We start from the raw sequence: 26,463 nt of genomic DNA on the forward strand, positions 1-26,463 counted from the left end.
CAGTGCATCCTGTGGATGGTACACACTGCAGCCACTGTGCGCCGGTGGTGAAGGGAGTGAATGTTTAGGGTGGTGGATGGGGTGCCAATCAAGCGGGCTGCTTTGTCCTGGACATTGTTGCCTGACCTAGGTGTTTTCCAGCATTTTCCGTTTGTATCACATGACCCAGGGGCAGCTCGAGATGATTCCATACACACCCATTTCCAACTGACACTGCGCGTGTATTGGAGCTGCCTTTGTCACACGTAGACGCTCGGCGCGCGCTCTCCATTGAACCTCCGCGACCTCGTCCTTTCCAACCAGGCAAATTGCAGACCCGGTCCAATGACGTCACTGATTGATAGCGCATCTGTCCACCCAGAGACAGAATCTCCGTGACGTTTCCCTGTCGGTAGGGGGTGGGACCCTGCGTGTCGAGGATTTTTAGGAGAGCTGCCGGAAGCCCGTGGAATCAAAGAAGCGTAGAAGAGATTAAGGGAGTGGAACGGCGTTAGATATTGTGAGCAGCCGTATGGAGGCCTGTCGGGCGGTGATCTTCCTGCTGGCACCAGGTAAGAGAACGTGTTATGTGGGTTTTTTTTGTTATATTTGGTTAATGTTACTGTATTTGTTTGCGATTCTTCCTGTCTCCATGTAAATTACTGCTTTGCTCTCCAGGCGCTTGTGTTTGTGTTGTAAGTAAACATTATAAATGGAGCTACTGTAGTGCCTAGTGATGATTAGTGATCTTACCCGTTAAATCTGTGCTTCAGGGTTGTGTAACTGTGAAGAAAGATGGTAGATAGTGACTACTTTGTAGCTTTGATTGTTCAGCTGTGGGTCTACAGATAGTTATTGTAAAATACTTAAACTGTTTACTCTTTAACTTCTTCCAGTTCTGACAAAGGGTCGTCGACCTGAAACGTTAACTGTTTCTTTCTCCACAGATGCTGCCTGACTCGCTGAGTATTTCCAGCATTTTCTGTTTTTATTTCAGATTTCCAGCATCTGCAATATTTTGCTTTGGATTGAGTTGTGGAGATATTTGCTGTTTTGTTTCTGTTCTACACCATAATATGTCTATCAATTTTAATTTTGTTTTTAAAAACTCAATCCATTTAAAATTTGTTGTGACTCCCAAACAATGTATGGGTTTGAAAATGGGAATGTAGGTGTGGTGGAGAAAAATATAATTCAAGTTTTATACTCGACAGCCACATGCTCAGTGGTAGCATTCTTGCCTCTAAGTCACAAGCTTGTGGGTTCAAGCCCCACTCCAGAGACTTGAGCACATAACCTATGCAGACAGTGAAGTGGAAAAAAATTACAGGGCTATGGGGAAAGAGCAGCGGAGTGGGGCTAATTGAATAGCTCTTTCAAAGAGCCGGCACAGGCACGATGGGCTGAATGGCCGCCTCCTGTGCTGTAACTATTATACTATGACACTTCAGTGCAGTACTGAGGGAATGCTGCACTGTCAGGGGTGCCGTCTTTTGGATGAGACCTTAAACCGAGGCTCAGTCTGCACTCACGTGGATGTAAAATGTCCCATCAAAAGCAAAATACTGCAGATGTTGGAAATCTGAAATAAAAACAGAAGATGCTGGAAATACTCTGCATGTTAGGTAGCATCCGTGGAGAAAGAAACAGTTAACTTTTCGGGTCAATGACCTTTCATCAGAACTCCGAACCAGTGCTATATACATGCACCTTCTTTCCTTCCTATCATGCAGCTTACATGAGATAAGTACTTGATACTGTATGATACCCAAAAAGTTTTTAAAAGTGGTGAAATGGTAATTATATAATTAAACTTAATATCTAGTACATCGTGTGTTCAATTATTTCCTTTGCATAGCACGTTTGTGTTGTCTCCATGTTTATGCTATACATTAGGTAATAGATAAGTGGTTAACTGGCAGGGTGTGCTTGAGAATTTCTTCACTGACTTTGTTTCATGAAACAAAATCAAAATTATGTTTAAAGTATGTTTATATAGTTTGTGCATGTTCTGAGTGTAGCTGGGTTTGAGGTGGCTCACTACTGCTTCCAATAACATCCATTCTGGTGAGAGGCTAGTCTACTACAACATTTACCTGAGGAAGGAGGAAGTCTCCGAAAGCTTGTGAATTTAAAATAAAATTGCTGGACTATAACTTGGTGTTGTAAAATTGTTTACAATTGTCAACCCCAGTCCATCACCGGCATCTCCACATCATGACTTTTGGCTCATTAGAGATGATGAAGGAAAGCAGAATTAAACATTAGTGTTTTTGCTTACCGCTTTGTGGTGTTTAACCTTTACTGTATTGCAAACAATTTTTAAAAATACACAGCTGATCACCTGAAGCTAAGACTGATGGAATGAAAGTTTCATCTCTTTGTTTGCTGCAAGAGTCTTGCATGAAATGGGCTTTGGGTAGTTTCAGTGGGAACACCACCACCACAAGCACTGCAGCAGTTCAAGGGGAAAGTCAATTACTACGTTCAGGGCGACTAGAGATGGGGCATAAATGAGGCCTTGCCAGTGTCTTCCCCCATTCTGAGAAATAAAAAAAAGTTCCTTGTACAACTGACAACAAATAGAATTTAGACCAGACTTGTGCTAGTGTTCTGTTGAAAGCTAAATGTTGCCAAAGAACATATCCAAACAGTTTTGTTTAAAAAGTAACTTTCATGAGTAATTATTTATTATTCAGTTAATTTATAGTCCAATAAAAACACTAAGATGTGCAGTCTATAACATTTTTAGTAATTCCCAGCTTGATTAATTCCTGAAACTGCTTACTTATAAAAGACAAATTCACTATGAATAGTTATTTTAAAGATAATATTTAGTATAATTACGGTAATGCACCTACATTGTTTTCAAACTGACTGTGATGTGATAGACAGACATGATAAGCAGCTTCACTTGACCTTGGGTGCATAAAAGCATATGCAATAAAAAATAACTATAAACTCTGTCAGGAGGGATGAGGATTGAATGCATCTTCTATAAACAATTCCAAATCCTGCTATCTAGTTGAGTCAAGGTGTCCAATCTGAAAGCCATATCCCTGTCCCTCTCCAACTTCTCTGTTTGTCACAGTGCCTGCTAGAATTTGCAATTTGCCTGTGTTCATTCGTTCTTCTTTCCACTTCCCTATCCAAAATTCTCTCTGCATTTCTCTTATTAATGCATATGCTGCATGCTATTATCAAACAAATAAATAATTCTTAAATATTTCTCCCTTTTTTTTCCCCATTGTCCTCACTTCCTTTCTGAAGATGCTGAATAATGCTGGCTCCACGTCACTGGCAGTCCACTCATACCTTACATGAATACTTAGAAATTACAACTCAAACAGGCTGTTCAGCCCAACCAGCCTGTCTTGATGTTTATCATGCACATGAACAGTACTCTTAATCTCATGTACTTGCCCCGTTCCCATACCCATTTGTTCCCTTTTCCCATGTCCATCTATCTAATCTATTCTTATGTGTTGACATGGCCTCTACAATCACCAATCTGGCAGTGTATTCCACATCCTCACAACACTGTGTAAAATAGTTTCTCCTGCTCTCTGTCCTAAATCTCTTGCTTGTAATCCACGTCTCCTTGTTCTAAACTTCTCAATCACTGGACATAATCCATTTCTATCTACTGTGCCCCATCCTTTCATGATTTAAACATCTCTATCAAATTGCCTCATAGTCTCCTTTTTGTTCTAATGAAAACAGATAGTTTTTTCAAGTCTTCCTTTGTATTTGTATTTACTCATGCCAAGCAGCATCTTAGCACATCTGTGCTGTACCTTCTCTAGTGCCTCACATCCTTCATATAGTATAAGAGATAGGAGCAGGAGTAGGCCATTTGGCCCCTCGAGCCTGCTCTGCCATTTAATGAGATCATGACTGATCTGATTTTTACCTTGACTCCACTTCCTGCCTTTCCCCATATCCTTTGACTCCCTTGCTGATCAAAAATTTGTCTAACTCAGCCTCCACAGCTTTTTGGGGTAAAGAATTCCAAAGATTCATGACCCTCTGGGAGAAGAAATTCCTCCTAATTTCCATCTTAAACGGGCGACCCCTTATTCTAAGACTATGCCCCCTAGTTTTAGATTCCCCCATGAGGGGTAACATCCTCTCAGCATCTACCCTTTCGAGTCCCCTCAGAATCTTGTATGTTTCAATAAGATCTCCTCTCATTCTTCTAAACTCCAATGAGTATAGACCCAACCTGTTCAATCTTTCCTCATAAGACAACCCTTCCATACCCGGAATCAACCAAGTGAACCTTCTCTGAACTGCCTCCAATGCCTTACTGCAGGATGTCTTACTGCGGTTATACAGGGCCTTGGTGAGACCACATCTGGAATATTGTGTGCAGTTTTGGTCTCCTTATCCGAGGAAGGATGTCCTTGCCATGGAGGGAGTGCAACGAAGGTTTACCAGACTGATTCCTGGGATGGCAGGACTGACTTATGAGGAGTGATTGGGTCGACTAGGCCTATATTCACTAGAGTTTAGAAGAATGAGAGGTGATCTCATTGAAACATATAAAATTCTAACAGGACTAGACAGACTAGATGCAGGGAGGATGTTCCCAAAGGCTGGGGAGTCCAGAACCAGGGGTCACAGTCTCAAGTTACGGAGTATGCTATTTCGAACCGAGATGAGGAGAAATTTCTTCACTCAGAGGGCGGTGAACCTGTGGAATTCTCTACCACAGAAGGCGGTGGAGGCCAAGTCACTAGATGTATTCAAGAAGGAGATAGATATATTTCTTAATGATAAAGGGATATGGGGAAAAAGCGGGAACAGGGTACTGAGTTAGACGATCAGCCATGATCATTTTGAATGGCAGAGCAGGCCCAAAGGGCCGAATGGCCGACTCTTCTATTTTCTATGTAATGCAGGTATGTTCTTTTTAAATAAGGGCACCAGAACTGTACGCAATATTCCAGGTGTGTTGTGGTCTCACCAGCACCCTGTACAGTTGTAGCGTGACTTTCCTGCTTTTATATTCCATTCCCCTAGAAATAAAGGCCAATATTCCGTTTGCCTTCCGGATTACCTGCTGCACCTGTATGTTGACTTTTTGTGTTTCATGTACGAGGACACTCAGATCCCTCTCTACCACAGCATTTTGTAGTATTTCTCCATTCAAATAATATTTTGCTTTTTTATTTTTCCTCCCAAAGTAGATCACGTCACATTTTCTCACATTATATTCCATTTGCCAAATTTTTGCCCATTCGCTTATCCCTTTGCAGACACTTTGTGTCCTCATCGCAACTTGCTTTTCCATCTATCTTTATATCATCAGCAAATTTGGCCACAAGACACTCTGTTCCTTCATCCAAGTCATTGATATATGTTGTAAATAGTTGAGGCCCCAGCACTGATCCCTGTGGCACCCCACTAGTTACAGATTGCCATTTTGAAAATGACCCTTTTATCCCGACTCTGTTTTCTGTTAGTTAGCCAATCTCTATCCATGCCAGTATATTACCCCCAACACCATGAGCTCTTATCTTGTGCAGTAATCTTTTATGTGGCACCTTATCGAATTCCTTTTGGAAATCCAAAAATACTGCATCCATTGGTTCCCCTTTATCTACCCTGCCCGTTACTTCCTCAAAGAACTCTAATAAATTTGTCAGACATGATTTTCCTTTTCATAAAACCATATTGACTCTCCTTGATTGTATTATGAGTTTCCAAATGTCCTGCTACTACTTCCTTAATGGATTCTAGCATTTTCCCAATGACAGATGTTAGGCTGACTGGTCTATAGTTATCTGCTTCCTGTCTCACTCCCTTCTTGAATAGGGGTGTTACGTTTGCGGTTTTCCAATCCGCTGGGACCTTTTCCAGAATCTATTGAATTCTGGAAGATTACAACCAATGCATCCATTATCTCTAGCCACTTCCTTTTAAGACCCTTGGATGCAAGCCATCAGGTCCAGGGGACTTGTCAGCCTTTAGACCCATTAGTTTACCTAGTACTTTTTCTCTAGTGATAGTGATTGTTTTTAGTTCCTCCCTCCCCTTTGCCCCTTGATTTTCTGTTCTTATTGTCTTCCACTGTGAAGACAGATACAAAATACCTGTTCAATTCCTCTGCCATTTCCTTGTTTTCCATTATTATTTTCTCAGTCTCATCCTCTAAGGGACCAATGTTTACTTCAGCTACCCTCTTTTTATATACTTGTAGAAGCTTTTACTGTCAATTTTTATATTTCTTGCTAGTATGGAACCCAAACCTGTATATAGTACTCCATCTGTGGCCTTACTAAAGTTTCATATAGATGTACCATTACATCTTGACTTTTATGTCCTAAACCACTTACCTTAAAACCCAATATTCCATTAGCTTTTTTTATGGCCGTACCCACTTGAGTTGCTTCTTTTAATGTTTTGTGAACCTGAGCATCGAAATCCCTCTGCTCTTCCACATCACCCAGCCTTCCCCCAAACAAAGTATGATTATGACTTTTCTTTACTAAAATGTACCACCTCATATTTACTGACATTAAATTTCATCTGCCACATTTTTGTCCATTCCATCATTTTATCAATATCCCATTGCATCAACTCCCTTTGGTCCTCAATTATTTATTATGCCTCCTATTTTTAGTATCATCAAATTTGGACACCACTCCCTGTAGCTCTATGTCCAAATCATTTGATGTACACAATGAACAGAAGTTGTCCCAGAACAGGACCGTGTGAGACACTACTACCCACTCCTATCTCTGCGAATGTGTTAACTCTTGCTCTGTTTCCACCTTTTCTAAACCGTTCTTAATCCAGTTTGCCCCCGCCAATTCCATTCCCCAATAGTGTCCTACGTGGTACCTTGTCAAAAGCTTTCTGAAAGTCCATACACATCTACTGTGTATCTTTCCCTCGCCCCGGCCATCTGTCGTCACCTCAAACAACTGTTAGATTTGTCCAGCATGGCCTTCCTTTCTGAAGTCTGCGTTGGCTACTTCTTGTTATCGTCTCTTCATCTAGGTATTTAGTAATTTCATCTTTAATTAAATAATTAATTTTACTTCCTACCACAGTTGTTAAACTAACTAGCCTGTAATTACCAGGTTAGCTCTGTCTCCCTTTTTGAAAATGGGTGTTGGCCACTCCAGTCCCCCACACAATAGAAATCTGAAATATAATTTCTAGGGCCTTCCCTTCCCATTTTCCTCAGGATTCTTGGATGCATTTTGTCCTCCTTTTAACTTCTCTAATACTTTGCTTTTATTTATTATAATATCTGCCCTCTCGCTTTTAACCAATTTGCGATTTACCTCCTCCCTAATATTCTTTTGTAAACACTAAAGTGAAGTACTTGTTAAGTATCTGAGCCAATTTGCCCGTATCCATTTCTAAGTCGCTAACCTCTCCTCACTGGGGTTCCACCTCGCATTTAACAATTCTGTTTCTGCTGATGTATTTGTAGAATACTTCAATATTTCTTGAGATTCTCTCCTCATCCCCTTCTTGCTTTCCTTGTCCCTTCTTTAATGTCTTTCCTTATTTTCTTGTCTTCTCTCTTAATAATTTGTCCCCTGTAAACCCGCTTCAATTTTAGTTTGTTTCTAATCTCTTTATTTATCCACGTGGTGCAGTCTGAAACTTGTCTTCTCCTTTTTAAAAATATCTCATTGTTGATCAGTCCTGTACACCAATTTCTTTTTCACCACACATCAGCCAGCTCACTCCTCCATCTTTCTAAAATCTGACCCATACCTCATTCACATCATTCTTCATAGTGTTGGCAGGCTGCTCAACTGTGATGGGGATAATCTTGAAACTGTTCTTGCCCAATGTCTATACGTGCACACTTTCCAGCAGGTATCATTCATTTGAAATCAGGAATAGGAACCTTGGCTGACTTATTAAAAATAAAAATTGTTCTAGAATAAAACATGACCAATAGTTAAAGTGGGTCCTTATCAGAAATCAAATGACTTGTTTATTAGATCACCTGAAGTCGATCCTGAACTTGTATATGTGTTCCACATTAGTGCATTGGATAGCCACTGCTTTATGTCCCTACATGTAATGTATTATGCAAATCTTGCACAGAGTAGGTCTCTAATTTTTATTAGTCATATAATCAACTCAATGTCCTCCAGCCATCCTCCCGAGCTTAATACCTACTATAAAAGATATCTTTTTATGAGCATTTGAATGCTATAAATACAGCTTACAGGAGTAATCTCTAGTGCTGCGTGTGCCTAGAAATTGATCTTGGGACCTCTGTTACTAATTTACATTAGTTGCCTCGAGTTTCTGAATCCAAGTTAACGAAATGAGACCATACTAAACTGAGGGTAGTTACAGTTTAGAAACTACAAAATGAGTTGAACAAATTATGTAGTGAAACAATGGCAGGTAACATTTCGCAAACAAGGTTGAAATACTAGACACAGGAAAGAATGGGTGGTATAAGTAAGTACTCCATGAATGGCTCAAAATAGCTACGGGTGAAGTTGAAAGATCTAAAGCGGGTCTGTTTTCAACATGGGCAATCACTGATAAACAGCAATTTACAAAGCAAATAGAATACATCTATTATATAACCAATGCAATAGAGTACAAGTCTTAATTTTTAGATTGCATTGGTCGGACCACACCTTGCTTACTGGTCACTCAGATACAGGGAGACCTTCAATATTTGAAGGTTGTTCACAGAGCCATGAGATTGCTCCTTAGCCTCAAAAGGACAGAGTTGTGAAGAAAGACTGAATAGCTTGGGATTTTCAGCCCTGAAAGGAGGAGATTGTTGGGTGACCTTAGAGGTATATAAAATAGTAAACAGTTTAGAAATTATAAATCTATTTCAACTTAAACCATGCGATTAGGACTAGTGAGCACATAGCTAAACTAGTAAAAGCAAATTTAGGATTGTCAGGAAGTTCTTCTTTATATTGTGTAACCAACATAATGGAATTAACTTCCGGTGGAATCATTTATAGCACAGTCTGATACTGTGATGGACGAATATGGTCCCTATGGATGGATGAGCTGAATGGTCTTTATTTTATGATCTCACTGGTAGTTGATGTAAGTCTGGCTCACAGATCTTCTTTCCTTTTTCTTTTAAGTATAGTAAATTTTAGTAGTCTAAATTTTTAATGCAGCTTTTCTCTTGCACAGTGTACTTGGAGAAGATGAGCAGTACTAAATAAAATATTTAAGGTTTCACAATTTGAACACTTTTGGAATAAACTTTGGACAATGGAGCACATTTTACATTGTTCCTATGTTACACAGCTTCAATGACTTCTGTTTATACAGCCCCTTCAACTCACAAAGTCCTCCCAGCTAAAGCAGATGCACAGATTATCTCAATATTGGTGACTGAGAAATCTATGAGGGCTTTACAGCTATTTGAAGTGAGGGTGGAAGGGGCAGGGAACAGGGGTTCAAGGAGGTGGCAAGTTGTGGAAAAAGGGTGAGATTAAGAGAAGATAGGAGGGCAATGAATTCAGAGAAGAGAGGTGAAGATGCTCCAGGCAAAGTCTAAGACAAGGGAGGACATCTCTGGGAGGAAGTCAGCATAGGTCTTGGGGATGGTAAATGAAAGGTATTGGGGTTGGAAGAGGGCGAGATGCTCAAAGGAGAAGTAACAGAGAAAAATACCATTGTTGGTATAAAATTCAAGTACTGCTGATGATCATTGGTATTTTTTTTTTAAAGTCCTATCCTAACTTTTTTTCGTGCTTTGTCAGAAAATAATTCTCATAATAGCAATTTTTGAAAGCAGCAGGTCAAAAGTAGTAAAGAAAAAGAAAGTTTTTATGGAAGCTAAACATTAAAATTGAGAACAAGATAGCATGGCAATGGGAGATGTAGGCATTATATTTAATTTGACTAATTGCTGTTGACCTAATGCATATAGATTTGCTTAGCTGCTTTTCCTGGTTCAATGAGGAGTATAGAAGAACATGCCAGGAGCAGCACCAGGCATACCTAAAAATGAGGTGCGAACCTGGTGAAGTTACAAAATAGGACTACATGCATGCTAAACAGCGGAAGCAACATGCTATAGACAGAGCTAAGCGATTCCACAACCAACGGATCAGATCAAAGCTCTGCAGTCCTGCCACATCCAGTCGTGAATGGTGGTGGACAATTAAACAACTAACGGGAGGCGGAGGCTCTGTAAACATCCCCATCCTCGATGATGGCAGAGTCCAGCACATGAGTGCAAAAGACAAGGCTGAAGCGTTTGCAACCATCTTCAGCCAGAAGTGCCGAGTGGATGATCCATCTCTGCCTCCTCCCGATATCTCCACCGTCACAGAAGCCAGTCTTCAGCCAATTCGATTCACTCCACATGATATCAAGAAATGGCTGAGTGCACGGGATACAGCAAAGGCTATGGGCCCCGACAACATCCCGGCTGTAGTGCTGAAGACTTGTGCTCCAGAACTAGCCGCGCCTCTAGCCAAACTGTTCCAATACAGCTACAACACTGGCATCTACCCGACAATGTGGAAAATTGCCCCGGTATGTCCTGTCCACAAAAAGCAGGACAAATCCAATCCGGCCAATTACCCCCCCATCAGTCTACTCTCAATCATCAGCAAAGTGATGGAAGGTGTTGTCGACAGCGCTATCAAGCGGCAGTTACTCGCCAACAATAACCTGCTCACCGATGCTCAGTTTGGGTTCTGCCAGGACCACTCGGCTCCAGACCTCATTACAGCGTTGGTCCAAACATGGACAAAAGAGCTGAATTCCAGAGGTGAGGTGAGAGTGACTGCCCTTGACATCAAGGCAGCATTTGACCGAGTGTGGCACCAAGGAGCCCTAGTAAAATTGAAGTCGATGGGAATCAGGGGGAAAACTCTCCAGTGGCTTGAGTCATACCTAGCACAAAGGAAGATGGTAGTGGTTGTTGGAAGGCAATCATCTCAGCCCCAAGTCATTGCTGCAGTAGTTCCTCAGGGCAGTGTCCTAGGCCCAACCATCTTCAGCTGCTTCATCAATGACCTTCCCTCCATCATAAGGTTAGAAATGGCGATATTCGCTGCTGATTGCACAGTGTTCAGTTCCATTCGCAACCCCTCAGATAACTAAGCTGTCCGTGCCTGCATGCAGCAAGACCTGGACAACATCCAGGCTTGGGCTGATAAGTGGCAAGTAACATTCACGCTAGACAAATGCCAGGCAATGACCATCTCCAACAAGATGTCTAACCACTTCCCCCTGACATTCAACGGCATTACCATCGCCGAATCCCCCACCATCAACATCCTGGGGGTTGCCATATAAATACTGTGGCTACAAGAGCAGGTCAGAGGCTGCAGCGAGTGACTCACCTCCTGACTCCCCAAATCCTTTCCGCCATCTACAAGGCACAAGTCGGGAGTGTGATGGAATACTCTCCACTTGCCTGGATGAGTGCAGCTCCAGTAACACTCAAGAAGCTCGACACCATGCAGGACAAAGCAGCCTGCCTGATTGGCACCCCATCCACCACCCTAAACATTCACTCCCTTCACCACCAATGCACTGTGGCCACAGTGTGTACCATCCACAGGATGCACTGCATCAACTCGCCAAGGCTTCTTCAACAGCACCTCCCAAACCAGTGACCTCTACCACCTAGAAGGACAAGGGCAGCAGGCACTTGGGAACAACACCATGATGCATAAAGATGCACATTCCTCTCCAAGTCACACACCATCCCAACTTGGAAATATATCGCCGTTCCTTCATCGCCGCTGGGTCAAGATCCTGGAACTCCCTACTTAACAGCACCATGGGAGAACATTCACCACACGGATTGCAGCGGTTCAAGAAGACAGCTCACCACTACCTTCTCGAGGGCAATTAGGGATGGGCAATAAATGCTGGCCTTGCCAGCGACGCCCGCATCCCATGAACAATTTTTTTTAAAAAAAGCTAAAAAGAGAAATTTAAAAATCGCTTTACTGCAAGAACTCATTTATGCTGTTCCTGGTATTAGTAATCTGTTTTGTCGAGTACATTCTCATATTGTGAAGTTTGCTCAGCAGGAGCCCAGAATTTAATTTCTCAAACCAGGAATTTCTCTGTTAGGATATAGTGTCACCGTACTTGGAATTTATCAAATCTATTCGGTGAATTTCACCACAGATCCGCAGCAACAATAAAGCTTTCATGTGCAAGGGAGCTAAACGTTTTGTTGAAAATAGTTGCGACTACAAGTTGTGATGTTGCAGTTCAATCCTTCCTTGGGACTGACTACACCTGGCAGAATTTGGGGAATTGCCAATGATGTTCAAAATTTGGTGACAGACTTTCTGTTCAGTGTCAAAAATTTGATCCAAGGGGAGTTGAAGCAAATTTGCCAAGTTTGATCATGGAAACCAGTGAAAACCTAATCACGACGACCTCTAAGGACCAATCTACCTTGAACTCCAGCGCGGATGACAAAGACATGGGAATAAAAGTGACTTTTAAATACTCCTTCGTTATATGTGGAACAGGAATTACATTTATTAATGTGGTACCCAAATCTTTTAAAAAAATATTTGTAGCAGGGCTTTATATTAAATAAAAGGAAATACATTTGCCATTGGGGGAGCTCCTTTGATCAAACTTTGAGCATTAGTATACTGCAGTGAAAGGCTAGGCTAGGATAAGTTTAATGTGCTTGCCTATGAAGGCATTGATCCATTCTGGAATGAGGGTAGGGAGCTCCACTATTAGTATCTCGCTCTGACAAAAGCGGACTAACTCGGGAACTTTGGCAACTCCCGAGTCCACAGAGATTGCTGTAACACTGGTGAATTCAAATTTTATTGGGCTGCACCCCACCAAAAAATTCTCATACCCTGTTGCATACCACTAGCAATGATGCAGTAAACTAAGTTATTCAGGCAGCTTCTCTAGATAATGATGCTAGTAAATCTTTACGATAACATTTATAGTATGAGCTGGGAAATGGGAACTTTTATAAAAAAAAACGTATAGAGCATTCTATTTTGATTCAGCAAGTAAAAGTGAGTATTGTTTAGTAATGCTGAAAGTGTGCTATAATGTAGTGACTGATTTGAAATGCAGTAGTGAAATTTCACAAATTAGAATATTATTTTTGATTCCCTATTTTCATGTATGTATATTTTGCCCTACAACAACATGCATTTATACAGCGCCTATAATGTAGTAAAACATCCCAAGGTGCTTCACAGGAGCATTATCAAACAAAATTTTACACTGAGCTACTTAAGAAGACATTAGGGTAGGTGACCAAAAGCTTGGTCAAAGAGGTAGGTTTTAAAGAGCATCTTAAAGGAGGGGCGAGAGATCGAGGTGAAGCAGATTAGGGAGGGAATTTCAGAGCGTAGAAACATAAAAACATAGAAAATAGGAGTAGGCCCTTCGAGCCTGCTGCTCCATTCAATATGAAAATGGCTGATCCTCTCTCTCAATACCATATTCCCACTCTCTCCCCATATCCCATGATGCCTTTTGTGTCTAGAAATCTATTTAGCTCCTTCTTAAATATATTCAGTGACTTGGCCTCCACAGCCTTCTGTGGTAGAGAATTCCACAGGTTCACCACCCTCTGAGTGAAGAAATTTCTCCTCATCTCCGTCCTAAATGTTCTACCCCGTATCCTGAGACTGTGACCCCTCGTTCTGGACCCCCAGCCAGGGGAAACATTCTCCCTGCATCCAGTCTGACTGGCCCTGTCAGAATTTTATACGTTTCAATAAGATCCCCTGTCATTCTTCTAAACTCGAGTGAATACAGGCCGAGTGGACCCAATCTCTCATACGACAGTCCTGCCATCCCAGGAATCAGTCTGGTGAACCTTCGCTGCACTCCCTCTATGGCAAGTATATCCTTTCTTGGGTAAGGAGACCAAAACTGCACACAATACTCCAGGAGTGGTCTCACCAAGGCCCTGAATAACTGCAGTAAGACATCCTTGCTTCTGTACTCACATTCTCTTGCATTGAAGGCCAATATACCATTTGCCTTCCTAACTGCTTGCTGCACCTGCATGTTTGCTTTCAGTGACTGATTTACAAAGGGACCTGGGTGTCCTTGTACATCAACATTTCCCAATCTATCACCATTCAGATAATCTGCCTTTCTGTTTTTACAACCAAAGTGGATAACCTCACATTTATCCACGTTACACTGCATCTGCCATGTATTTGCCCACTCACTCAACTTATCTAAATCACCTTGAAGCCTCTTTGCATCTTCCTCACAACTCATGATCCCACCTAGTTTTGTCATCTGCAAACTTGGCAATATTACATTTGGCTCCCTCATCCAAGTCATTGCTATATATTGTGACTAGTTGGGGCCCAAGCACTGATCCCTGCAGTACCCCACTAGTCACTGCCTGCCACCCCGAAAAAGACCCATTTATTCCTACTCTGTTTCCTGTCTGTTAACCAATTTTCAACCCATGCCAATATATTACCACCAATCCCACGTGCTTTAATTTTGCACACTGACCTCTTATGTGGGACTTTATCTAAGGCCTTCTGAAAATGCAAATAAACCACATCCACTGGTTCTCCCTTATCTATTCTACCAGTTACATCCTCAAAAAAACTCCAGTAGGTTTGTCAAACATGATTTCCCTTTCATAAATCCATGTTGACTTTGTCTAATCCCATTGATATTTTCTAAGTGTCCTGTTATCACATCCTTTATAATAGACTCTAGCATTTTCCCGACTACTGATGTTAGGCTAACCAGTCTGTAGTTCCCTGTTTTCTCTCTCCCTTTTTTAAATAGTGGGGTTATATGTGCCACCCTCCAATCTGCAGGAACTGTTCCATAATCTATAGAATTTTGGAAGGTGACAACTAAGGCATCCACTATTTCCAAGGCTACCTTTTTTAGTACTCTGGGATGCAGATTATCAGGCTCTGGGGATTTATCGGCTTTCAGTCCCATTAATTTCTCCAGCACTTTTTTTTACTTATACTAATTTCCTTTAATTCCTCCTTCTCACTAGTCCCTTGGTTCCTTAGCATTTCTGGGAAGTTATTTGTGTCCTCTTCTATAAAGACAGAACCAAAGTAGTTGTTTAATTGCTCTGCCATTTCCTTGTTCCTCATTATAAATTCTCCTGTTTCTGACTGTAAGGGACCTACCATTTGTCTTCACTAATCTTTTTTTCTTTTTACATTCTTGTAGAAGCTTTTACAGTCCACTTTTATGTTCCTTGCAAGTTTACTCTCGTACTCTTTTATTCCCCTCTTAATCAATCTCTTGGACCTTTTTTGCTGAATTCTAAACTGCTCCCAATCCTCAGGCTTGCTACTTTTTCTGGCAACTTTATATGACTCCTCTTTGGATCTAATACTATCCTTAATTTTTTGTTAGCCATGGTTGGGCCGCATTTCCTTTTGTGTTTCTGCATCGGGAAAGAATGTATAATTGTTGCAATTCATGCATTCGTTCCTTAAATGCTAGCCATTGTCTATCCACCGTCATGCCTTTTTAATGAAGCTTCCCAATCTATCATAGCCAACTCACTCCTCATACCTTCGTAGTTTCCTTTGTTTAGATTTAGAACCGTAGTTTCGGATTGGACTACTTCACTTTCCATCTTAATGAAGAATTCTATCATGTTATGGTCACTCTTCCCTACAGGACCCTGGGCAACAAGATTATTAATTAACCCCTTCTCATTGCACAATACCCAATCTAGGATAATCTGTTCCCTGGTTGGCTTCTCAACGTGCTTGTCTTTAAAAAAAAACCATCTCATACACACTCCAGGAATTCATCCTCCACAGTATTATTGCTAATTTGGTTTGGCCAGTCTATATGTAGATTAAAGTCACCATGACTACTGTAGTACCCTTGTTACATGCATCTCTAGTTTTCTGTTTGATGCCGTCCCCTACATTGCCACTAGTCTTTGAAGACCTATAGACAACTCCCACCAGTGTTTTCTGCCCCTTGGTGCTTTTTAACTCCTTAGGGCCTAGGCAATATTATACATCTGACGATTCAGATAGAAAAATAGAATATCCTATATCTGAGGAGATATCCGATTGAAGTGCAGATATAAGGGTAATGTAATATATTTGGATTTTCAAAAGGCCTTCAATAAGGCATAGTAGACTCATGACTAAGGTCAAAGCATGTGGAGTCACGGGACAAGTAGAAGAATGGATAGCAAGCTGGCTACAAAACAAAGGGGTTAAAGGTAGTCACACAGACTGGCAAAAGTGGGAAGTGGTGTTCCTCAAGGATTGGTGCTGGGACTACTGTTTGCTATTTATGTAAATGACTTGGACTCGTGAATCGGAAGTACAATTTCAAAATTTGCAGACGACCCCAAATTGGGGTATAGTTCATATCGGAGGACTATAACAAAATACAAGGAGACTTTAATAAACTTGCAGAATGGGTGTGTAATTGGCAAATGAATTTCAATATGGATAAATGTGAGGTGGTGCATTTTGGTGGGAAGAATAAGGGGACTACCTACTGCTTGGGAAAATAAGAGTCCAAAAGTGATAGAGGAGCAGAGAGATCAGAGGGTACAGATACACAAATCACTAAAAGTAGTGGTGCAGGTTAATAAAGCCATGGAAAAAAAGCAAACAAAGCACGGGTCCATTTCTAGAGAGATAGAATTGAAAAGGAGAGAAGTTATGTTAAACTTGTATAGAACCTTGGTTAAACCACACCTGGCATACTATGTACAATTCTGGTCTTAATATTAAAAAAAACAGGATATAGAGGCGCTGGAGATGATGAAAAAGATTTACTAAGATGCTACCAGAACTAAGAGGTTATACCTATTAGGAAATATTAAACAGGATGGGGCTCTCTTCTCTATAAAAGAGAAGACTGAGGGGTGACCTGATAGAGGTCTATAAGATTATGAAAGGGTTTGATAGGGTAGAGAAGATGTTTCCATTTGCGGGGAGACCAGAATTAGGGGCCATAAATATAAAGATAGTCACTAATAAATCCAATAGGAAATTCAGGAGAAACTTCTTCACCCAGTGAGTGATTAGAACATGGGACTCGCTATCACTAGGAGCAGTTGAGGTGACTAGCATAGATGCATTTAAGGGGAAGCTAAATAAACACATGAAGTAGAAAGAATAGAAGGATATGTTGATGGGGTTAGATGGAGGGGTAGGAGGAAACTCGTGTGAAGCATAAACACCAGCATGGACCTGTTGGGCCGAATGGCCTGTTTCTGTGCTGTACATTCTATGTAATATATGAAAAACTTAATATAATGCAGAATGTTATTTGTGGAGGTGTGCTGAGGGTATTGTGGCAATGCTGCTGACCTGGAATTCACCAACATTTTGATTAAGGCTCAGTAGGAGAGTGTAGTTGATGCTTGCTATGTTTAATGTTCATTGGAAATTGACCAAATCCCATGGCAAATGTGATTTTCTTTTCATCCTTTGCCATATCCCACAGTTTGAGAACCACTGCAATAATAAACTCCAGTTCCTCCCTGAGCACAACAAATATAAAATGATAGAGAAGGGAATTGAAACAGATCCAGCTGAGGTGAAGTGAGAAAAGGTATTCAGCAGGAAAGCTTGACACAATTGTTTGTTTTATATTTATCCTTCACCCTGTGACTAATTCTGGTCAGTCTGTCTGGAAGTGTAACAGTATTTAGTTAGCCTGAGCTCTAAAAGTGGATGCCAGCACTGCCTCTCGTGTGAATATTGATTCGTTGTGTGTAAAACTCCGTGACTGCCATCTCCGGCCCTGCCTATTGATCTCAGGTTATGAGGCACAGAAGGAGGTAGCAATAGTGTGATCGTGTGCATTAAACTACTTTGAATACTGCCAATTTAAAAACTGTAATGCAACTTTAGATTTATGGGAGGAAGTCAGGGGACTGATTGCAATTAGTGTCTAAATGTCTTAAAGCAACATATATTCTAAATGTAATAAAAACATTCAGTGGCACTTACCTCACAATTAGCACTGTGAGGTAACAGTGGCCACTTACGAAGTTTCAGTGCAGGGACAGCTGACCGCAGTTCACTGTCATCATTCGTCGTATCACTTTGGTGCAACTTCATAATGCCACATCATGGAACATTCTGCACACAATGGGCCAGATTTTGCTGTAAAAAATAACGGTGAGGCTAACAGCACTCACCGTTGTTCATGTGCAAATCGGACGGTAACTTCCAGCGACCGCACATAGAATCATAGAAAAGTTACAGCACAGAAGGTGGCCATTCGGCCCATCGAGTCTGCGCCGGCTCTATGCAATATCAATTCAGCTAGTCCCGCCTATCCCCGTAACCCTGCAAATTTTTTTCTTTCAAGTACTTATCCGGTTCCCTTTTTGAAGGCCACGATTGAATCTGAAGCCGCCACCCCTTTGGGCAGATCATTCCAGATCCTAACCGCTCGTTATGAGGAAAAACTTTTTATTTTAAAGACGTCACTTTTGATTCTTTTGCCAATCACTTTAAATCTATGCCCTCTGGTTCTTGATTCTTCCGCCAATGGGAACAGTTTCTCTCCTCTGTCTAGACCCTTCATGATTTTTGAATACCTCTATCAAATCTTCTCGCAACCTTCTCTGTTCCAAGGAGAACAACCCCAACTTCTCCAGTCCATCCATGTAACTATAAAGTTCCTCATCCCTGGAATCATTCTAGTAAATCTCATCTGCACCCTCCCTAAGGCCTTCACATCTTTTCTAAAGTGCGGTGCCTAGAACTGGACACAATACTCCAGTTGTGGCCGAACCAGTGCTTTTATAAAAGTTCATCATGACTTCCTTACTTTTGTACCCTATGCCTCTACTTATAAAGCCCAGGATCCCATATGCTTTTTTAACTGCTTTCTCAAACTGCCCTGTCACCTTCAACGATTTGTGCACATATACCCCCAGATTTCTCTGTTCCTGTACCCCTTTTAGAATTGTGCCCTCTAGTTTATATTGCCTCTCCTAGTTTTCCGACTGAAATATATCACTCTGCATCTTTCTGCGTTAATTTTCATCTGCCATGTGTCTGCCCATGTCACCAGCCTGTCTATATCCTCCTAAAGTCTATCACTATCCTCCTCACTGTTTACTACCCTTCCAAGTTTTGTCATCTGCAAATTTTGAAATTGTGCCCTGTGCACCCAAGTCCAACGCGAAAATCCAGAAGCTGCGCAAAAATGGCAACTCGCCGCCTGACTCATCATTCAAATGTATTGAATGGGGTGAAATTCCCGTACTGACTTTGCAGGTATAGACTAATCTCGCCAACAAAGTTTTCAAGTCTAAGTACCCTTTTAATGGCGTGGTAAGTCTTAATTTCAGTGCCAGAGAGCTTGTTTGGCGGTAAATGAACTTTTACAAGTGTGGCGTTTCATTCCATCAGATTTTAATTATTATTGGACATAAATTTTTAAAAACTTTTTCTTCATCTCTCTTCAATCTTTCTTACCCTCTCTTTATTTCGCTTTCTGTACCTGATTTGACATTTGAATTCACTATTCTAACTTACCCATCCTGGTTCTGACTGCGCTGTTATTAATGATGCTTTAATCTGGTTAAGGAGATACACAGCTGCTTGCCGTGTTCACACAGGTCGCAGGCGCCTTGCTTTTTGGATCTCTAACTTACAGGAACTTGCCCTGTAAAAGCTCATAAACTTGTACTTGCCCATAGGCTTTAACGAACAGCTGGTGCTGTTTGTTTGCTGCTCACAGCAAAATCCGGCCCACTGCAAAGTTTGAGCAGATGCTTTGTTTTATTTTGTAACAGTTTAAGTTTGTGTGAACCATTCGAATGTGTATATAGTTCATTTTAAGAAATGGATACACTAGCTAAGTGCCAATTAGCCATTCTCTTATTCATGGGTGTCAAGGTGGGGAGATTAAAAGTATACGGTAATGATAAAAATAGAATGTGAAAGTAAAATAACTAAGCATTGTGCCACTGAGAAATGTTACTCTGGTTTTGGACTTTACAAATTACCTTTCAAAAGCTTTGTAGTTTCAAATTCTATAGATTTGATGTACTTTGTCCATTTTTCTTTCAGTAATCAGCTCCTTGTCTGGCATGGAAATTTATACTAAATCAGAAATGATCGTTGAAAATGGGACAGATGTCAGATTATCATGTACATTCAAATCTAGCGAAATTATCCGCAGTTCTACATCAGTCACATGGATTTTCAAACCAGAAACTGGTGGGAAAATTCTGAAAGTGAGTATTGGAGCCTGTTATTTCAATGGGGTGGATCTGTTTTACCATGTCACCTTCCTCCTTTTCTCCCAAATTCCTTTTTTACATACCTTCATCACCTACATAGGGAAATATTGGAATTTGCAAAAGTATACGTTATTATTTGGAGGGATATCTTGATAATTGATTCTTTGGAAGATCAACTACTGAGTCAACAGAGAAAACATGGAACCCTCTGCTTTTGAAAGTACAGCTAATTTTTCAAATTAGAAAATGTGAACGATCTGCTTGAAAGCTGAGTGTTTAACAAAGAATACATTGATTCATTGGGGTACAGTCTACTCAATTTAAAGTTGCTTAATTCAAATGTTTAAAATTTTTAGCACTAAATTCCAATTTTACTGTTATTTAGGTTGGCTAATTCAAATTATTGGATACTTCAATTTTTTTTTAGTGCAAAAAACCTTTAAATTATCGAGTAGACTGTAGTCAATAAATTGCCCATGCTGGAAATCGTGCACTGTTGGATTATCAGGCTAATTTGCTGATAATCACTAGAATTTGGCTAGTTCACTGGGTATCAAGGGTGTGAGGAGCATATTGATGAGGTTTTGCTACTGTTAGTGATGCGCAATGTTGAATATTAAAATTAGGGCTAGGCCGTTTAGGGGTGATGTCAGGAAACACTTCATACAAAGGGTAGTGGAAATCTGGAAAACTCTCCCCAAAAAGCTGTTGAGGCTAGGTCAATTGAAAATTTCAAAACTGAGATTGATAGATTTTTGTTTGGCAAGGGTATTACAGGTTATGGAACCAAGGCAGGTAGATGGAGTTAAGATACAGATCAGCCATGATCTAATTGGTGGAACAGGCTCGAGGAGCTGAATCCTGTTCTTATGTAATTGTCATTTGGTGTTCTCCCCTGAGTGTCAGCCCCTTACAAAGCCCTTTTGGTCAATGTGGACAGATCAGGGTTAATTGCATCCAGTCTGGCAGCCAGGATGTTGTAGACCATGTTAAATGGGGATAGGTTGAACAGAGGGTGGTGACTTTTTTTGGTGCATTAGTGTGACTGAAACTGCCTAGGGAGTATTTGGAAGGACACTCCTCTCCAACCTGGTGAAAGAGTTTCAGCAGGAGAGGTTTGGTTTGAGCATCCAAGCTTTGTAGAATTTAACTGGGCAGCCATCGGGTCCATGATCTTTCCTGGATTGGAGGCTTTGGATTGCGATAGCTGAGATTGGAGAGTTGACTGATTCGGCCTCTTTGAGTGAGTTGAGAGAAGGGGAGGTTGGCAAGGTGGAGCAATGTTTCCTGTAAGGTGGCCTGAGACTCAGATGTACACTAATATATAAACGTCTTGTTAATTTCAGCGGGGTCAGAGGTTGGCATGTAGCCTATTTTGTCAATTGTTTTGTTCTGCGTCCTCGTTGGTGCAGCGTATATGTTGGGAATTTTCCTGGCTTGGTTCCCCTGTTGATAATTAGCCCTTGTGTGTCTGAGGAGCTTTTCTGTTTCTGCTGATAACAGGCTGTTGAGTTTACCTCTGGCCTGTACCAGAGCTCGCTCATTACTCTCCAGCCAACGTCCTTAGTGCTGGAGTTCTAGTTTCTCTAGTGTAATGTTGTATCCCCTTTGATTGCCGTGGTAGTTTCCCAGAGTAACGCAAGGATAGTGTTGGCGTCTCCATTTGGATCTGTGGAGTTGGCATGCAGCACTGATGGGGACGCCATGAATTTTGAGAGTATTGGGGTAGGTTAATAGTTAGGGAGAGTGATTGTATAGTCCGAGATCAATATGGGCCTAATGCAGTAGCTTTTGACTGGCGGTAGGTGTGTCTACGTCAGGGTGGAGTAGTCAATTCTGAACTATGTTTTGTTTGGATTGATTAGAAAAGCAAACTCTTCTCTATAGGATGCTTGGCTCATCATACGTGTACCAGGCCTGGGTCATCGCATCACTCTCATTGCTCTAGTGGCTTGACCTCCGTGGCCTATGTCAGCTGGGAGTGTAGAGATGAAGTCTGTACTCTCCAGGTTGCATGGAGAAGCAAGGGAGAGGAACGTTGACTTGTGGAATGTGGGGCATATAGAATGATCGTTGTGATCAGCTCCCACATTGTTCAATCCTTTATTAAGTTTGAGTAGCTGTCCTGTCTGGGGATGGACATTTCCAGAGTGAAGGGAAAAAGCTTGGTAATCAGAATGGCCACTCCTGTGCTCCTGGATTGCTAGGAGGCTGCCTTTATTTGGCATACCCAGTTTTGTGAATTTGGTATGCTCTGAAGGGCTGAGATTGGGTCTCGTGAAAAAAACATATCTACTCTTGAGGTAATTTCATTTTTTTTTCCTGCTAAGTGAGTATGTCAGACCATTTGACCTTCAGGGAGATAACGGGAGTTCAGCCTTGTTAAAGGTTTGGTTGCTCTGTTGTGTGCGCAGTGATTTAGTTGTGCCACTATGTGGCTTGCCATAGATGCTATCCACAGACGGAAGGAGTTTTCCCATAGGTCATAGGAGTGCATTCCCCAGTGGAGGCTCTGGGTATTGGGGCTGTTACTTTTTTTTCCCCCCTCTCTATTATGCTCCCTTGCTATGGGAATGGTTTCCCTCGGGCCCTTCACTGTTTGCACATGTGCAGCACCACATATACCTTTTCCCTAGTCCCATATTTAAGAGAATTTCCCATTCCCACCTATCTTTGAGATTCTAATCTGCTTGCTGGGCTATAGTTGCATTGCTGAACACAGAGCAGGCAAGTGGCAAGTTTGCTTGCTCTCTGTCCCTGAACCATTTCTTGTGCAACTGGCTGGTTGCAATGTCCTTGGGGTTTGCTGGGTAACTGGCAGGGCCGGTGGTCTTTGTCCATCAATTGCTGCATGTTTTGGGTCCTTAGGCCCTTTGTTAGCATTCCATATTCAACAGTTGTTTCACCTCCCTCAACAGAGTTACCATATTTGAACAACACTGTGTGCTCAGCCACAAATTATGCATGTGGTTAAGAGTTTGTAAATTAACTTTATTTTTGAATTCTTCCTGGGTCCAAGCAGGAATGCCTGTGGGTATTCTGTGTTGGTGGAGATTATGGATTATCTTTCAGTTGTAGTAGCCTCCTGGGGCTGTAGGCTTCTTTGGTTGCTATCCTGTTGGTTGGGTGGATGCTCCTTGTCCTTCCACACTTGGGGATTCTGCACTAAGCTGCACATGGTTGGTGTGAGGTAGGTTTCCTTGGTCCTCACTGGGGGTGTTGTATGTGTATTATTTTCTATTTTGGAGGCTGTTGTTGACATGTAATTGCAGAATGATAAAGTGGGGGGGGGGGGCGAGAATAAGTTATGTTTTTCCATTGTAGGAAATTCTGAGTTACCTCTGGAATGTTGAATGGATATGTAGCCTGATATTGTAATTCATCCTGTACCTGATTCCTTTGTTATGGAGCACAAATTTAATACTATGAAAGATCATGTGTTTCTTTAGGACTTGGGGGAGGGGTGGGGGATATGCATGGAATGAGACGCACTGGATTTCTTAAGTGACGGAGGTTTAAAGCAGAAATTGACATTGGTGCCTAGAGCTGTAGCTTCACACCACTGCCTGGATCATGGCTTTACCGGAATCCCTTCTTTTCCTCTTTTTATGGCATTGAAATATAGTGGGGTGTGGTTCCACAGTTGCCCATTGCTCTGATATCTTGCCCAGTGGCATGGTTTGACAGTGCTTGTTGGCAGGCTATTTGACCTCATTGGGCATAGCAGCAGAATCTCGTCCTGAACTTGCTGATATCTACACCTGCACTTCCATCAGCAAATTGTTGGGTAGTGATCAACAGTGAAAATCCTGGCCGTTCTTTTACCTGTCCCTGACATCGGGTGCTCAGAGTAATTGCAGCACCCTAACCACATCGTGGGTTGAGATCATTAACAGACCATGGTTCAAATATGGGACCTTATTGGCTTGTGTGGCTTATCTATTCGCTGACTAAACTCATTGAGCCATTAGGCCAGCTAGTGCTTTTTCCTCGACAGAGGATTCCGCTCCACTGTAGTTGACAGGGCCCTCGACCATGTCTGTCCTATTTCCTGCACTTCTGACCTCACCCATTCCCCTCCCTCCCAGAACCACGATAGGGTCCCACTTGTCCTCATCTTACACTCCACATTCTACGCATCATCCTCTGCCTTTTCTGCCACTTCCAGCATTCCGAAGGAACCGCTCCCTCCACGACACCCTGCTCCACTCTTCCAACACCCGCTGTCCTCCCCACGGCACCTTCCCATGCGAGCACAGGAGATGCAACACCTGCCCTTTGACCTCCTCCCTTCCCCACCATCCAGGGGCCCAAACGTTCTTTCCAGGTGAAACAGCGATTTACTTGTACTTCTTTCAATTTAGTATACTGTATTCGCTGCTCACAATGCGGTCTCACTACACTGGGGAGACCAAACGTAGATTGGGTGATCGCTTTGCTGAACACCTCCGCTCAGTCCGCCAGCATGACCCTGAGCTTCCGGTCGCTTTCCATTTTAATTCTCTGTCCCACTCCCACTCTGACCTCTCTGTCCTCGGCCTCTTACGCTGTTCCATTGAAGCGCAACAGAAGCTCAAGGAACGATACCTCATCTTTGAGACACTTTACAGCCTTCCGGATTAACATTGATTTCAGTAACTTCAGACCATAACCACTGCTCTCTTTTTGTGGGACTGCAGCTGCTGATAATGGTTCTGCTGTTGCCATTTAAACCTCTGGACTAATCTTTTGTTTCTTAACTTGTTCTGTTACCATCCTTCTTGCCTTGCTCCATCATCCCTTTTGTCATTTAATCACTCTTGCCCTCTACCCTATCACAGTCCTTCCTATCCTAGCCCCCCCCCCTTTCCTTGGCTCTCTCTTTGCTTAAAAACTGTTAACTCTTTAACGTCTTCCAGTTCTGACGAAAGATCTTTGACCTGAAACATTAACTCTGTTTCTTTCTCCACAGATACTGCCTGACTTGAGCTTTTCCAGCATTTTCTGTTTTTATTTACAGTTGATTTTAAAGCTAGGCTTAAATTTGTGTTTTGCAACTAAAATGCTTAATGCTAATTTTATTTTGTTGGGAACTGCTGTTCTCTTAATTTCAATTGCCAAAGTTTATATTTTTGCCCTGTAATTTGTATATTCACATTGTCCTTTTCCTTTGTATGTAGTATGCAGAGGTGACAGTGGGGAAAATCACTAGATGTTTTTGACATGACCATTCACTCCTCTTCGACCCTCACTTTGTACATGTAATGAGAGCAGTTTCCTGACTCTCCAGTGCTTTTCATTATTGTTTGTAGACTAGTTACTCCACTGTCATTTCCATGGACAGAGCCCATTTGTTTATTATATGATGTGGAGCAGAGTCATCCTGTAATTTAGCATGTGAACTGGTGATCCCCCTGGAAGTGCCACAAATTGGGATTTGACATCATCCATAATTAGCCTCTGATACCTTTTTGTATTATTGGTTATGCTTCAGGGACAAATGTGTGGTTATTCGGTCTGTCATTCTCATTGAAGTAGTTTTTCCTATGTATTTGTACAGTTTCCACTGTTTGCTGTTTTTGCCAAGATCCTAGCATTAAACAGGGACAATCCAACTTTGCTACCTCAGAAGATGGAGCAGATATTCTACTGCAACCCAGCTGGCTTCTTGATAGTCCGGCTGTTAAAGGGGAGACACTGGCCAGAGGATGCTTCCCCTCTGTGTATTCATGTATATTAATGGATACAGGAAAATGTCCACAAATAAACCTGTGTACTAGATCTGCTGACCGACATCTTGCCAAAATCTTGAATCCATCGTGTGAAATCTGCTACCTCAATGTACTGTCAATATCTGCTGGATTTAGGTTTGAAACCAGTCCGATCTAGATTTATGTGGCAGTTATTGCAGTTTCCATTGCTACACCTAGACTGCTTCACCCAAATCACCACTATTAACCCATTTTATGAAAGGAGCTTGGATATCTAATCCAGTTTACACTTTTCTCAACCCCCGTTTGGGTTTTGAATCAGGTACTTCACAAATTTGTGTTCCGCAAGCAGGTAAACTATTGCTCAAGCAGGCTATCTGATATGATGTGACTGCACAGCTGTCCTCGGGCTATAATCTAAATGTGCCCAAGATGAAGTGGTATCAATTTCATTTGACTGTGCTTTTGTTTTGTTCTCCATTATATGTGTCTGGGTAATGTAGGTTTTATTTGTGGACACAAAATGGCATTAATCTTTTACGTAAGTGAAATAAAATATATACGTAATTGTATATTACCTGTTTGTATTTTATGGGTCAGGTAATTCTGGTTCTG

The 26,463-nt window shown here is 41.6% G+C and overlaps 1 protein-coding gene across 1 annotated transcript in view; it reads left to right on the forward strand.

Annotated features, from left to right (window-relative positions):
- The first annotated feature begins 224 nt into the window (after window positions 1-224).
- Window positions 225-26,463, forward strand: part of LOC137327344 (myelin protein zero-like protein 1) — a 61,813-nt gene continuing 35,574 nt past the window's right edge. Inside the window, exons 1-2 of the mRNA XM_067993046.1 lie at window positions 225-551; window positions 19,986-20,152. Coding sequence (XP_067849147.1) covers window positions 512-551; window positions 19,986-20,152 — 207 coding nt within the window. The 5' untranslated portion in view covers window positions 225-511. The remainder of the gene's footprint in view (window positions 552-19,985; window positions 20,153-26,463) is intronic.

Source organism: Heptranchias perlo, chromosome 11 (genome assembly GCF_035084215.1).
Source record: "Heptranchias perlo isolate sHepPer1 chromosome 11, sHepPer1.hap1, whole genome shotgun sequence".
Classification (NCBI taxonomy): domain Eukaryota; kingdom Metazoa; phylum Chordata; class Chondrichthyes; order Hexanchiformes; family Hexanchidae; genus Heptranchias; species Heptranchias perlo.